Below are 14,076 nucleotides of genomic sequence, written 5' to 3' on the forward strand. Positions count from 1 at the left end.
CCATGTGGTTGTTACAGATGCTGATCTCCTGACCGTTTTCCTAATGAACTTGGGTCCCAGCAGACCAACATTCTCCCTGTACAGGTAGGCTATTCACTCCTTAGCACTTCCTTTCAAAATACAGATGTTTAAAACAGCTGTTCTGTCTTTTTAATGGTACTTAAAATGACACAATACTGGAAGAAGTACAGAAGAGAGACACAAGAACAATCACAGGTGTGAGCAGCTTCCATGAAGAAAGTGACCAAGGTAGACCTCCTAAGAACGAAAAAGATTTGTCAGTTGGGATTCTGCCACCACTGCCACATGCTCCTGTCACTTCCATGTCCTCAGGGAAACAGCCTTAGGGCCTTTTTCTTACAGCTCTCTCTCTCATTGCCCACCATGATCCCCCAGGAATCTCCATTCTGAATAACTTTGGGCCATATTTTCCCTTTTTACCGTTCAGTTCTTCTTTGCTTTCTTCAATATTCAACTCAAATCTTTTCAGTTTTGCCATTAAGCAGGAGTCAAACCCTCTCATCTACATGCCAAGATCCCCTTGCTTCTTTCAAGCACTGTCTTCCATTACAGGTGCTACTCCAATGTCCCTGCTTGGTACCAGCTATCAGACCAGCTCCAAAACAAATGGAAATCCCCCTCCCTCTAACAACACTCATGATATGCTTTGACTTTCCTCTTTCAGAATAGGCCTATTAATTTTGCCTTGAACAAGCTCAAATACATTTCTCACCCAATTTTTACCTAGTCTTCCATCACACAACCACTCAGAAGGCAACACAACAGTCTCCTCCACAGAAAGACAATAGGTAGACATAAAAGGGCTGTATATAAGGCCCCAGAAAGAGAAAAGGGTGGAAGGAAGCTGTCACCCATTCAGCAGAGCACTTTATTAATTAGTTTCAGTTCAAACTAATTATCACTGGCAGAACTAGTCATGAGCCGATGCTTAGTCACATTTTCTGATTCTTTTCCACAAATAAGATGCTGTCATTGCTTGTGAAAGGTCACAGCTTGCTGATAAGCTAACAACATGGGCACTGGGACTTGTCAGGATTTGTCTGTGATTTGTTTAGCTGTAAGAGCAATTATCTAATGACCTGATGTCTATTACTGATTTCATTTTAGCTCCTGCTTTGCTTTCTACTATTACATGGTGAAATGTTTATTTTTACACATACATTTGGTAACCAATGGACGGGAATAGCAGGTAGCTCTTCTGTGGAGAACAAGCTACTTCTGAGCCTAAAATATAATGCAGTACAAAGGCCCACTACATGGGATGATAACAGGAGCTGACAGGATGATGTCGGAGGCCCCAGGCTGCAAAAAAGCTCCCAGTGATTAACTACTGGCCATCACAGGAATACAACCTGAGTACCTGTGCAGAGATAACAAGAGAGAACAAACTAGTAACTAGTGTGAGTAAAATGCATCACATATAGTAAATTCAGATCTACTATGGGTCTGTGAACCAAAGAAGAAAATAACAATATGTAGGATGCTATTAGTATGCATGCTCAAATGACCTTGGCTGGATCACAGGGTGAAAAGCAAAAGGCCTGATTATCATTTTCTATGCATATATATGGTATTATCAGAGCACTCCCTGCATCTTCAGTCAGGTTTTCTCATTCAACAACCCATGCACAATGGGTGAGTACTTGAAATCCTAGAGACCACTGTTATTCTATCCTTAAGTTTCTGTAAGCAGATCTGTACAGCGCTGCCAGGAGCTGCTGACATCCCGGGCCTCCTTCACAGCCATCACTGAATGTCTCTTTGCTCCCATATATCCCACTGCAAAATATCTATTAAATGATTTCCTGTTTCCCAGTGCATATTACTCAGTTTAATGGCTGATAGTAAAGTGTCTTAGAATATTTACCTGAGAGAAAGACAGTGTAGAAGTGGGATGCAGGTAAGATTTCATTAGGAGAACATAGGCTTCTTAATGAGCTCTGACATGTTAAAGCAGTTTCTAGGAGAAACCAGTCATTCTCTTTCCTAGCACAACTATGTGCTCACCTTCTCCAATGCATGAGGTAGACAATTGTTAGAAAGAAAAACAAAGGCAATCAAACAGTCTGTAAATGTGCTTCTCCCCTTCATCCTTTTTTCTTCTGAGATAAAGGCAAGACTTCCTCCCCAGCACCAGAAGGCACCTTTATCACTATAGTTAAGAGGCCAAATTTTCATCTTAAGATTCAGCAAGTGGTGTCTGTAGTGCTGCAACACAGAAGAAGCAATCGATCGAAATACAGGACACACAACGTGAGTGTGATCAGATATACTTTATTGTAAATTCCTATTACACTGCGGTAATAAAAGATTAGAATGGAAAGCAGGTTTATAGACAAGAGCAAAAAAATGGATAATTGTATTAGATGATTTAGACTCCAGTAAAACTGCTTAATTACTTAACGGAGATGGTCGCTGTGCATTTACAACATACTGTTCTGTCCCTTGTGCCCCAGAGGACTTCTCTGGGAGACTTTGACATTGCAGAGTGTAAAATACAGTCCCATAAGCTGCACAAAATGAGTGTGTCACCATGCCTGAAGCAAAAGCCCCAAAGGGTTTGGTGTTCGAGAACACAGAGTTATTCACTGAACAGATGAGGTGGTGTGGTGTGAATCTCTGCTTTGCTCCACATATTTCAGCAAAAGGGCAACCTGCATTTCTCCCCTCCTGGGCTTACTTATTTTTAACAATTGGTCACCAGTTTTGCAGGAAGCCACATGCAGCAAGAAGGAGAGCAGAAGGTAAATTGCCTCCCCTTCTATCTCACTAATGAGACCACAGAATGACCTGGCACAGTAATGCCATGGTGTTAAATGAGCATGAGGTTCCTTTTAACCTCTTGGGAAACTGTTATCTCACCTGTTAGTATGATATGTGCTCTTACCCACTATGACTAGCAGAGAGTGGCCACAGCTGGGCATGGGACTGTGGCATGTGCATTTTTGCCTTGTGTGGAAAAAGGTCCTGAGAAGGGTTTCAGGAGGGATGAGAAATGACCACACACACACACAGCTTTCTCTCCTAGCACATGGGAGTACACGGTTCAGAACGGTTCTATGAAGTGGAGTGTGAACGGCAGATCCAGAGCAGCCTATGGGCTAGAAAGACTTCAGGGGAGGATCAAGGCCTTGGGAGGCCTCTTTGCAGCTCTCAGAGGAACATGCTGCAAGTAAGGCAGAAAGCTGACCAGCCTGCAGAGTTTTTGAACCTTGGGATGTATGTTTATGCCTGTAAGCTGAGCTTCTGTCCTTCAACCTTCCCAGGGTTGTCCATGTAACAGGACCTGATTTTGTAGAGGCCATGATTTCTTGGGGACTCTTGGTCACAGTTCACATGGGATGTTTGTTAGGCTTGTGGGTTGGCAGGCTACTCCTCACTCTGCTTTCCTTTGCCCCATGTGCCAGATGGAAGAGCCTGGACTGCTTTGGGCAGATAGCTCCCCAGAACACACACACATGAGAAATGGAGAGAGAAGAAAAGGCAGACAAGAATGGGGAACATACCATATACAAGAGATGTGACCAGAAAACATAAGATTGGTGTGACAAACTCTAAGGCGAAGTATGAAAAGCTATGAATTTTCATCAATCAAACAAGAGGAATAGTATATTAGCAGAACAAGGGATGGGATGAGGGCATAAAGCAAAAGAGTGACTATGAATGGATGCACAGACATATGAAAAAACAAGAGAAAAAGCACAGTTAAGTGGCAAGTGAGAACTGAGAGCTGGGAATATTTGGAAGATATCAAACCCTAATAAGTTCTTCCAGCAAAGCGTGATCTCCGTTAACTAAAATTATAAAACTGTAAGATAAAGCAGTCCTGTTAGCTAGAAATACCTGTTTTTATTGCAGCCTGAACAATCTACCATAAGGTTGTGTAATTCACTCTAAGAATTTATAACACTGAGTTCTTCCTTTTTTTCTTTTCAGTGAAATATCAGGCCTTAATTAAAACTAAAGTTCAGACTACTTTGGTGAATGGAGCCTTTCAGATTCCCTTGCAGCACTACTGCAAAAGACCATAAATACAAGTGAACTACAGCAATAATATGGCCTAGAATTACCTTTGATTACGTGTATCTAATTTTGAGTCATTTACCATACAGATTTCTTTTTATGCTCTCCCTTGTGTTGCCATTTACTTTTCCTTATTGAATTTAGTGAAACTCAAGGATGATCAAAATAACAAAAAGCAGATTTCTATCACTGTCTTTTTTTCCTCCTCAAATGTGGTATTTTGAAACATGAGACCAAAATGAAAGGATGAAGATGGCACCTTGCTTCACGGTTTCTGAATCTGGATATTCAGCTCACCATACACGTGTCTCAAAGCATCACAGTTCAGGCTTGCAATCAGCTTTCGTAACCCTGGTCGTTTTGGAATACATTTTACTTCCCAGATCAAGGTAGACGTTGCTGGGATTTGCCTGTAGAAAAAAAAGGAAAATAACAGTATAGCCATCAGTCAGACAATCCTCTGAACCTGATCCAGAACCAGAGAAACAGAACGTGGACAGTATAACATGTCTCAATCGTTTTATGTTTCACCCATTCTCATAAGTGTCCTATAAATTATTTCCTCCACTTTCCATTCCTCTCAGCACTAGCTCTGTCAAAGCCTTTTCTAGCCTTTCCTTGAGGCTAATTCTAAATTTCCAAAATGAATCAGGTTTCCTCTGTCTCCTGCCATTTCCTCTCATGACCACTTTCAGAATGAACTTCTTTATAGCCAACATACTTTTTTCTACTTTATATTTCCATTTTGCATGCGTACTATAGGCCCCATTTGGTGATTCCTTAAATAACCAAATAAATGCTCAAATAACCTCATGCTATCCTCATGGGAACTTGGCATAGTGCTGATGAGTTGCTGAGCCCCTCTGCCACAGACATAACTTCAGGAGATCCCCTCACCAATCCCCATTTCAGATGACTTCTCTGTGTCCACACAAGTTAAGTCGAAGTGTTTTTGTGAGTCCTGCCGTTAGTGTTACTCTTCTGTTTACACAGGACTACTCCTAACCCATAGTATAAACCAAACGTATTCTGCGTTGCTCCTGATTTTCAATTAAAATGCACAGAGAGCCTTGAAAATTAATATGTTTTCTCAATTCTTTCACTATCTTCTGTGTACAGACTTTGAAGGCTGATATTGATCAATTGATTATGTTAGGGGGATGTCAGGATATAGCTGTGTTAAGGGAATAAAGGAGGTGGCATAGCGAGGATCTGTTTATAAAAGTGAGTATTATTTTTCTCAGCATTAAGAGGACTACGAATTGAGACAGCATCCTCATCCCACATGGGTATAATCCTCTGTAAATAGCTGAATAAAGCAGGAATAAAAAAAATTTAAACTTTAGTCAGGGTTGCAAACTCTCATCTGGTAGGATTTAGCTATTAGATGTCATGTCCTATGCCAGAGTCAGCACACACTGGCTGCCCAGGCTTAGCATGAGTCGTGACAAGATAAGAAAACTTATTAACACTAAATGAGATGGCTGAGGATCCTCCCACCTAATTAATGTTTTAGTGCAAGTCTGTCTCTGCAAGAATAAGAGCCATTCTTAGCGGTTAGCTTGGGTATTTCTACACAACACTGCTCTGCATTTTGCATATACAGTCTTAGGCACCCTGGGACATGCACCCAGTTTTAGAAAAGAAGCTCACGTTTTTAGTGTGAGCATGTGCAGACTGACTGCAGAGCCTTCCTTCTTTCTATCTTTGTTCTTTACATCTTAACAGAGATGTTCTATTCCCCTCAGCTGCTTCATCATATGCCCGCTAAAATGGCAGCATGATAAAGCGATGACTTCAATTGCAGCACAAGGTTAAATACTACTTTTACTCTGGAAGTTATGTGAATGATCTGCAAGGGATGATCTGGACAGAAAGTGATGAAGACACTATACAAGTCTGTGCAGTAAGGTTCAGTCTATTTTAATGTGCATCTGGGGGACAGATTCTCTGAGGATGAAGGTTCTCAGACCACTTCTTCACAGTGCCCCAGTGAGAGGACACAGTGCTATCATCTCTGATTTATACTGCTATTATCTCTGCATACATATGTACATATATGTGGAGGAACACAACAGTTGTGCTGGGAAATCAGACCCACCTTCTCCTGTTTCTCTACTCTCCGACTAATAAAACAATTTACTTCCCTCTACACATGCTAATGCTTGCCAAGCTCTGATACGTAAAAACACTCTTAAGTGACTTACATGCTAGCATGCATGGAGGTGTGCTTGGCTAAAATCCTTTTAACAATATCCATCACTGCATGGTTAATTCTCATCTGTCATGCGAAAACTATGCCCCATGTAGGCACTGCTGCCACCAAAGGCTGTTCCATAAGTAATGTTCTTCATCTGCCTCCAGCTAATAGTGAAACATCACTTGTGAATAATGAAGGTAGAAGTCCCCACGCAACTTCCTTCCCATAATAATGTTGCATCAACTGGATCACACACACCTGTCTTGTGGAGTGACCCATATAATACAGAAAAGCTGTATTAAAAATACTGCGAGGTCAAAAGTCTCATCCCCACAAAAAATTGCTTAAGGGCAAGTCCCATTTGTAACAGTTGCTGATGGATGCGGAAGAAATGGAAGGAGGGGGAAGGCCCAGAATAGGTTTAATTCCCTTAGCAAGTGTAGTAAAGCCACCCCAATCCGATTTTCCTGAGAGAGAATTCAGTGATGAATGGTTCTGTGTAATATGCTGAGCCATCACACACAGGAGCCATTTATCACTCTGAATGCATGGAGGCAAATGTGATTATTATTTAAATAAACTGAAACTGCTCCCTGCACTGTCCTCTGTGCGTATAACCTGCAGCCTTCATTCATCTAAGATAAGTTAAATCACAGATTTTAAAATGACTAAGCTGATCCATTTCCATTTTTTTTAATGATGCCAAGGGCACAACTGCAAAGGGGAAAACATGGTGACTTGAGGGAAAATGACGTCTGTTCTGTGAGTCATGCTTCTCCCTAACTCCTGTGCCTTTGATGTACCTGACAACTCCTGCATCCTTGAAGGTGAGAACAGCCCACTGCATCTCTTGGAACACGAAGGATGCAGAACAACAGGGGGGCTGGAACAGCTGGGCAGCAAGGAGGGCTACTGCTGCAACTTGTGTAACTCCTGTGGACTGTGCTGAGTCACGTTCAGCAGCATCTGTGACACACCACGTGCACAAAGCAAACGCAGTATGCTCTTTCACAGTCGTTTTTCTGTCCAGCTCCACTCTGGAGACAGGTTTTGATCTCTTTATCCCTGGCCCAGGTGCCATCAGGCTCAGACCTCCCCTACTGGCTGCAGATAATACTGAAAAATTATGCAGCTGCTGAAGCACAGGCAATTTTTCAAACTCCTTTTGCACAAACCTGGAGACGACCAGCACAGGTAATGACAGATAGCATCACTATGGCTGTCCAAGAACAAGCAATGACTACAAAATTTTCCAAGGATCCCAGTTATATATCCTGGAACTGGTTAATGACGAGCTTACAACGCTGAACTCAAATGGGAAGAGGGTTTAGAAAAGTACTTGCTCATGTAGAAGCACTCCCATGTCAGCGTGTATACTGCATATAATGAAGGCCACTGAAGCCTTTCCTTTTCTGCAGGCTCGGGAAGAAGAGCTTGTGTACCCACCACAGCTCAAATTATGTAATACAGTGAAAGAATAAACTTCGTCTGAATTAGCAGCTACCTCCAGCCACAACACTTCTCTAACAATGGCACTGAACAGATGAAATGTTATCACAGTCCCCCTTTGCACAAAGGACAATGTAACTCCTGACTGTTGAGACTTATGGCTCCTCTATGTGCTGATTTTTAAAGTAAAGAGAGCATCTGAATTACTTAGCACTGCATTAGTTAAGTGTCCCTTGTGAGCTGCCTTCCATGAGCAATAAGGTGGACATTGTGCTTGCTTCCATACCTGAACTCCTTTTTCATTGTCCTCAGCACACCGGGGCCCTCAAGGCGGAGCGTGACATTCTCCAGGGCTTGTTTCAGAGGGTTGGTGAACTCCACAACCACAGACATTTCTCTATCAACAACCATCTCACCTTTAGTCTGCAGAACAAAGTAAGGATAAAGCTTTGCAAGCTTGTAATAATAAAATGCCTCGCAGTGAAATCCATAGGGTTAAATACACAGTGTCTGTGAGGAAAGAGAGAGGGGGAAATGGAGCATGTAGCAGAAGAACACAAAGCAGAGAGAGTCTAGCCAGAAGAAAACCATTGGACGAGCCCATAGATTCTGCCACTACAGATTTTTTTACCCATTTTTTTTTCTACCCATGATGGGTCAACAGGTAGAAATTCTTCATTTCTATAGAGAAAGTAGAAATCTGCTTGCACAGTCCTGGACCTGAGGTTCAAGCAGGGGAGAAACTGGATAAACACGGGCATTCTCCCTTATTCTACCCCCTTCCCAGGCTCCCTGCCAGCCTTGAAGTGCATGGCTTCAGCGAGGTTTTCATTATACAAGTGGCAGATGCCAGCTGATCCACAGAAGATTTGAAAGGGCTTTGAGGAAGGTAGCTAAGAAGTAACTTCTAAGTAAAACTGAAATGCTATGATGGAGTCTGCAGTTCTCCCACAAATAGTTAAGGAGTCTGGCAGTTATAAAAAGCTGGAAAGACTCTGGTGTAAGGGATCACTCCATGACAAATACCAATATATTGACTGGGATAACAGATGAGACACTTACAGCTAAACGCTCGATTAGCATTTAACCATCTGAATTAGCAAAAAAAGTGGCATATTCAGAAGTCCTAGCCCAATTTAAGGGACTTACGTCCTCCTTATTTCAATTGCTCACTTAGATGTTTGAACATCATTGATACATGAGGGAATTCAAAATCATGCTGAATTCCCACACATGCAACTGAGTTCGTGACCTGTATTTGCCAAGATTACCTTTGTAATCTGGAGTCAAGCTATATTAGAATAAAATGTAATTTCCTCTACTGTTAACTCTGACAGTCTCCTTAGACAACCAGAAAAAGATCAAAGGTGTATCCAAAGATATGAAAGGAAAGAAGCTTTTCCTTCTTCTCCTTTACTTTCCCATTAAGAACTTCATTCTGACAAACATGTTCAATGAAGACATCTGATGAAAACGAGGGAGATAGCTTCCTCAGAGTTCATAAAAAAGCAATACAGCAACGTTCCCTAAAAAATACATCCATACGCATGCAAATAAAAGCATGATTAAAAAAAATAAATCAGATGTTAAAAATTCATCTTATATTTACATATTGAAAAGAAGTAGAGAGGAGACAAACTCAGTTTTACTAGAAGATGTGGCTATTGGGCAACTGCACATCCCATATACTAATCATCTTTTCTTTGTAGGAAGGAGGATAAATGTTTTGAAGCTGAAACTGGGGATTGTGTATAAGACGTCCTGTTCAAATACTGAATTGAAAGAACTCTGCTTTTAAGACAAACACTTCTTCCAACACCCATTTTGTCTATCTGGTCTGTGGAATGCTTGACTGAAAAGAAATTCAATTTGAAAATAATAATATTCCTAACAGATCGTTCCTGAAACAGAGCAGATTAATTTCGCAAACTTTATTATACTCTTGACCTACGTAATTTAAAAAAAACAAACTTTTTTTTCTTATTTTCCTGTGGAAGGCTGCTGTGTCATATTACTCCATATATTATTATATGAAAACCTGAACAAATAAACTGGATATATGGATAATATGGAGAAAAAGGGTCTATAAACATAGATTTCTTCCAAAATACTAAATTTTAGGAAGTTACAGCCATGTTTATGTGAAGCTTCCTGAACAGGTGCTCTGGTATTTTGTTGTTATTTTTCACAATTAGGAAAAAAAACAGATCCAAGTGAGATCATTCAAAGCAGATGAAGGCTCAGCACTTTTGAAAATGAGGCAGTTTGTTTGGATGCCCACTTATGAATTGAGAACTCTCAGTCTCAGACCTGACTTCTTGCAGTCTTTGCAATACAACATAGAGTTCGTGTCCTATCAGTCACTACCCTTCTAGTTTCAGAGGTATCATGCCACCAGCTGCAGAAATGTTTAAAAACCTACTGACAGTACCCTCATAGAGTGGCAGCAAAGCACTACTTTGAAAGCATCGTTCCAAAGGCAGATCATCCATCCATGTTTGGAAGAAGCTCCCATAAAAAGTGCAGAAACTTTCCAAACAAATTCGCCTTAGCAATAGCATTATTCTGTTTTTCAGCAAGAGGTGTCTGTATAACGCTGCTTTAAATAGAATACTTTTGAAGTAGTCGAAGACTTGAGTGACTTGAGTGAGTAATTTCTCTTTCACCCTTTGAGCTTCTTCAGTTTTCTCGCAGCTTTTCCTCTCCTTCCTTCACTGAGATCACACTAGCTCTCTGCTACAGGTAATGCAGACTCAAGTGTAGGCTGCTCAGTGCAATGTGTAACATATATAAACACCCTCATACACTCCAGTGGGTAGCAGTTCATAAGGTTCAAGATAGACCAGAGATCTAACATGCACACATGTACAGCTCACTATCCCAGAAGTCAACGCAGAGCCCACACACACCATGATAATCACTTATCTCCTTCACAGCCCTGAGATACCTTGATTTGCAGGATGGGAATTTCCAGGACCATTGCCTTCTGCATAGCCAGAACTTTTCCTGTTTCATTGATCCGTGCCGTCACGAAGAAGTGAAAAGAGGCTTGGTCCAGCAGGTCATTGAGATACTCGGCTGATGTGATCATAACATCAAAAGCACTAGCTGAGGGGAGAAACAGAAAAGAAATGATGCATCTGAACTCTCTTATCATGTTCAAAGGCAGTTACATGAATACCTTGGAGAAAGGCGACCCAGCACCAAAGAATCACTCTTCTTCTATTGCCCAAACTACCTTTACCCCTTTATGTCATTATTTCCTCTCTTTTTGTTCTCTTTGCATTTTGGTTTTGAGCTCCTTGAGGTAATGGCTGAGTTTGTGCATAGCTTCTGCCCCTGCCTGTCACAGCAGGCCCACGATACTATTGAAGGTTCACAGGCACTACCTCAAAATAAGCAAGAAGCAACACTGTCAGGACATAGCTGCTGGACACAAAGGTTAAAACCAGTCCTGAATGCTGCCCTTGTAAATCTTTGCTTTTCCCCTTTATTCCTACACTTTCTCTGCTTCTCTTTACAGCAAAGAGATGCCACCAAGGATGCCACCAGAGCAAATGTTTAGGTGTTTGCGGGCTACTTGGGAGACTGTCTACTCCCCAGGACATGTCTGGATATCTGCCTTTGTCCCTTAATGGGCTTGCATACAACATTTAGCAAATGACTCCTCCTGTCTCCAGCGTGCCCTCCAGAGAGCCTTCATGTGCTTCCTGACAATAATTATTGGAAGGAACAAGTCCCCCTGGGCTAGATGGTTGAGATGCAGGGAATCATTAATGTAACCATATCGAACTGCAATTCCCAGACCAACAATGGTGTGAGAATGTGATGCAGAGAGGCAGATCTGCTAACTGACCAAGCAGAATATATAGATCTAGAGATCTTGCCTGTAAAAAAATTCATTATAACCCAAGTAAACATATCAAGATCTCCCATTAGTTAACTGTAATTATTATCATTACCCATTATTTGTATCATATTTGTGACATACATGGTACACACTGAGATAATTGAACTCAACTGGGTAAACACACTCACCCCTTTTCACATTTTTGATCTGCTTATATCAAAACCAGGCCCCTGATTTGGTTTCAGAGTTATTTCCTCGGTAACCACCTGACCTGGATTTACCAGGCCAGCCACAAACTTACTTGATGTGCTCTCCACCTCCCCCTCACTTTCCATCTCTTTTAAAAGAAATTCCCATAATGCCCCCAGATCATAAATTATAAGTGAGGCAAGGTATTTCTCATCTGTGTAAGGAAAACAAATAAGTAAATAAATAAATAAATTAGTCACAATCTCAGTAGAATTTGCTTTATAGTGGAAGGAGAGAAGAATTTTTTTCTGTTTAAATTTAATCACTGCAGGGAAAAGAAAGAATAATAGACTTCCATTTCCTTAGCGCTGGCTGTGCTGGTAAGTTGCCAGTACCACTTTCAGCACCCGGGAAAGCCAAGGGAGACACAAAATCAAGCTGCCTTACAGCCTTTTAGAAAAAAAAGAAAAGAAAACTAAATATAACTGAATAGAGAGCACCTTTGAAGGCTCTGGAAGGTTTAAGCTATTCAAATCCTCAAAGATGTTTTCAACCCACGCAGTTCCTTTAATCATTACCCTGAAAATCATGCATTCATTCACTTCCTGTTTGAATACTTAGTTTGCTTCATTCTTTTAATATCACAGTCTGGAAGAATGCTTTTGACACTTCTTTATTATACTGTAGTGTTTTATTACCTCCAGATACGTATACGCTTACTGGCATGAATGAAGCCTACAAACTGTGCTTGAGTGCCTCAGGAGGTATCCCTCTACCACACCTCTGACAGACTGTGCTCACACAGCTGCAAATGATTACGCTGCCTCCCTTCACACTGCCCATCTGCTCAGACACGATTCATGCCTGTGTGTGTACTCCTTTCCAAGGAAAAGGCAAAAGGATTTATGTTCAAGTTTTATGTAGTACCTTCAGAGAAGACATAACTTGCAACAGTTGGGGTTTTTTTTGTCCTGTTATTGGACAAAGCGCTCTACAAGTTGGTGACCGTAACTTAATGGTGAGCTAATTTCCACACTGAAAAGTGGTAGCAGCTTAAAACATAATGCCTTGGCCAGAGGCAGTAGGGGACACACACACTTTTTGTATACACACAAAATAAAATGAAAAAGCATGTTCTGTTCTCTTAGGTGTCTTTCTCTACTCTGTGCTCACTCACCATCGGTCATCTTAGAGCTTGCACAACAGTTTCAAGAAGCTTTTCAGAAACAATTTACTTAGAAATAATGAACGCTGAAGCTCTGTGATTCTTAAAACACTGCCTATTCATTTCACTTATTGAGCAGAGGAGATAGATGAATCTCAAAACACTAGAGAAGCCATATTTGGGGTGATAATAGTTTACACAGACCTTTAGTGCAAGACCTTTATTGTAAGTCCTGAAAGCAAGCATGAAGCACAGAAAGAAGTATAATCAATATTTACACATCTCCTATGATATGGCTGAATTCCCCGTTATAGAGTTGGTATGTAATTTATACTAAGTAGTTGAAATTGATCTTTTTACTGTGCCTATCCAAATGTCCAGAAGTTTTGCAGTATTTCAGATCAAATATTTAATAACCGATGCAAGGAAATTTCAAACCTCACACTGTGTTTTGATAGGTTCTGATGGAACAGTTCAATGCAACTCAGACAGTCCCTTTCCAAAGTCCTTGCAAATGATTTGAAGGAGTTAGAAAACAGCTGTCAGAGCTTTGCTGTAGCCTGGAGGTGGAATTTTCAATAACTTTCACAATGTAGATTCTTGTAAATGGGCACCTAGTTTATGGAGATTAATCTAAATGTGCAGTTTTAGTACACACTAACAGTGAATAAATAAAGTGAGAAAGAATGCACAAGGGTTTCTCACTGAAATGAAACCCGGCCTCTTTCAGAAGACTCGCAGTGCCTATTGAGATGGGACAAGACAGAGAAGACAGGTGAGAATGCTCAGATGTCAGCCAGAATAGCTGTGATCCAGCATCAGATCCAACATTCTTCCACTCCCGCTGTACTTAGAGATTGCTTTTGCCCAGTATCAGCATCAAGAAGGCAAAATCCTTGCTCCTTACCGCCACAGTAGGGAATTCAAGCAGAGGAATCTAAGACTCTGTCTTAGCTTGCTTTAAAGCATGTTTTTATTATTTTTTCTGATCTGGACTCACTGACCTAAGAGCACAGGCCTGTAAGAACAAGTGATTGGCAGACACTTGCTACTGTAGAAATCAGGGCTGTGCAATCAGCTTTCTCCATAGCAATGAAGAGGTATGATCTCCCCACCACAGTCTAGAAGGCACAAGGAAAAGCAAGTGCTACACAGGGGAAGATAACTCACCTACCTTCA

At 41.1% G+C, this 14,076-nt stretch overlaps 1 protein-coding gene across 3 annotated transcripts in view; it reads right to left on the bottom strand.

Moving 5' to 3' along the window:
• Window positions 1-2,275: 2,275 nt before the first annotated feature.
• F13A1 (coagulation factor XIII A chain) overlaps window positions 2,276-14,076 on the bottom strand; it is a 59,780-nt gene continuing 47,979 nt past the window's right edge. For all 3 annotated transcript variants that reach the window (XM_015854645.2, XM_015854644.2, XM_032442491.1), the window contains 3 exons: window positions 10,641-10,801; window positions 7,980-8,116; window positions 2,276-4,454 (listed from right to left, as the gene is read on the bottom strand). In XM_015854645.2, coding sequence (XP_015710131.1) covers window positions 4,310-4,454; window positions 7,980-8,116; window positions 10,641-10,801 — 443 coding nt within the window. In that variant the 3' untranslated portion in view covers window positions 2,276-4,309. The remainder of the gene's footprint in view (window positions 4,455-7,979; window positions 8,117-10,640; window positions 10,802-14,076) is intronic.

Source organism: Coturnix japonica, chromosome 2 (genome assembly GCF_001577835.2).
Source record: "Coturnix japonica isolate 7356 chromosome 2, Coturnix japonica 2.1, whole genome shotgun sequence".
Classification (NCBI taxonomy): Eukaryota; Metazoa; Chordata; class Aves; order Galliformes; family Phasianidae; genus Coturnix; species Coturnix japonica.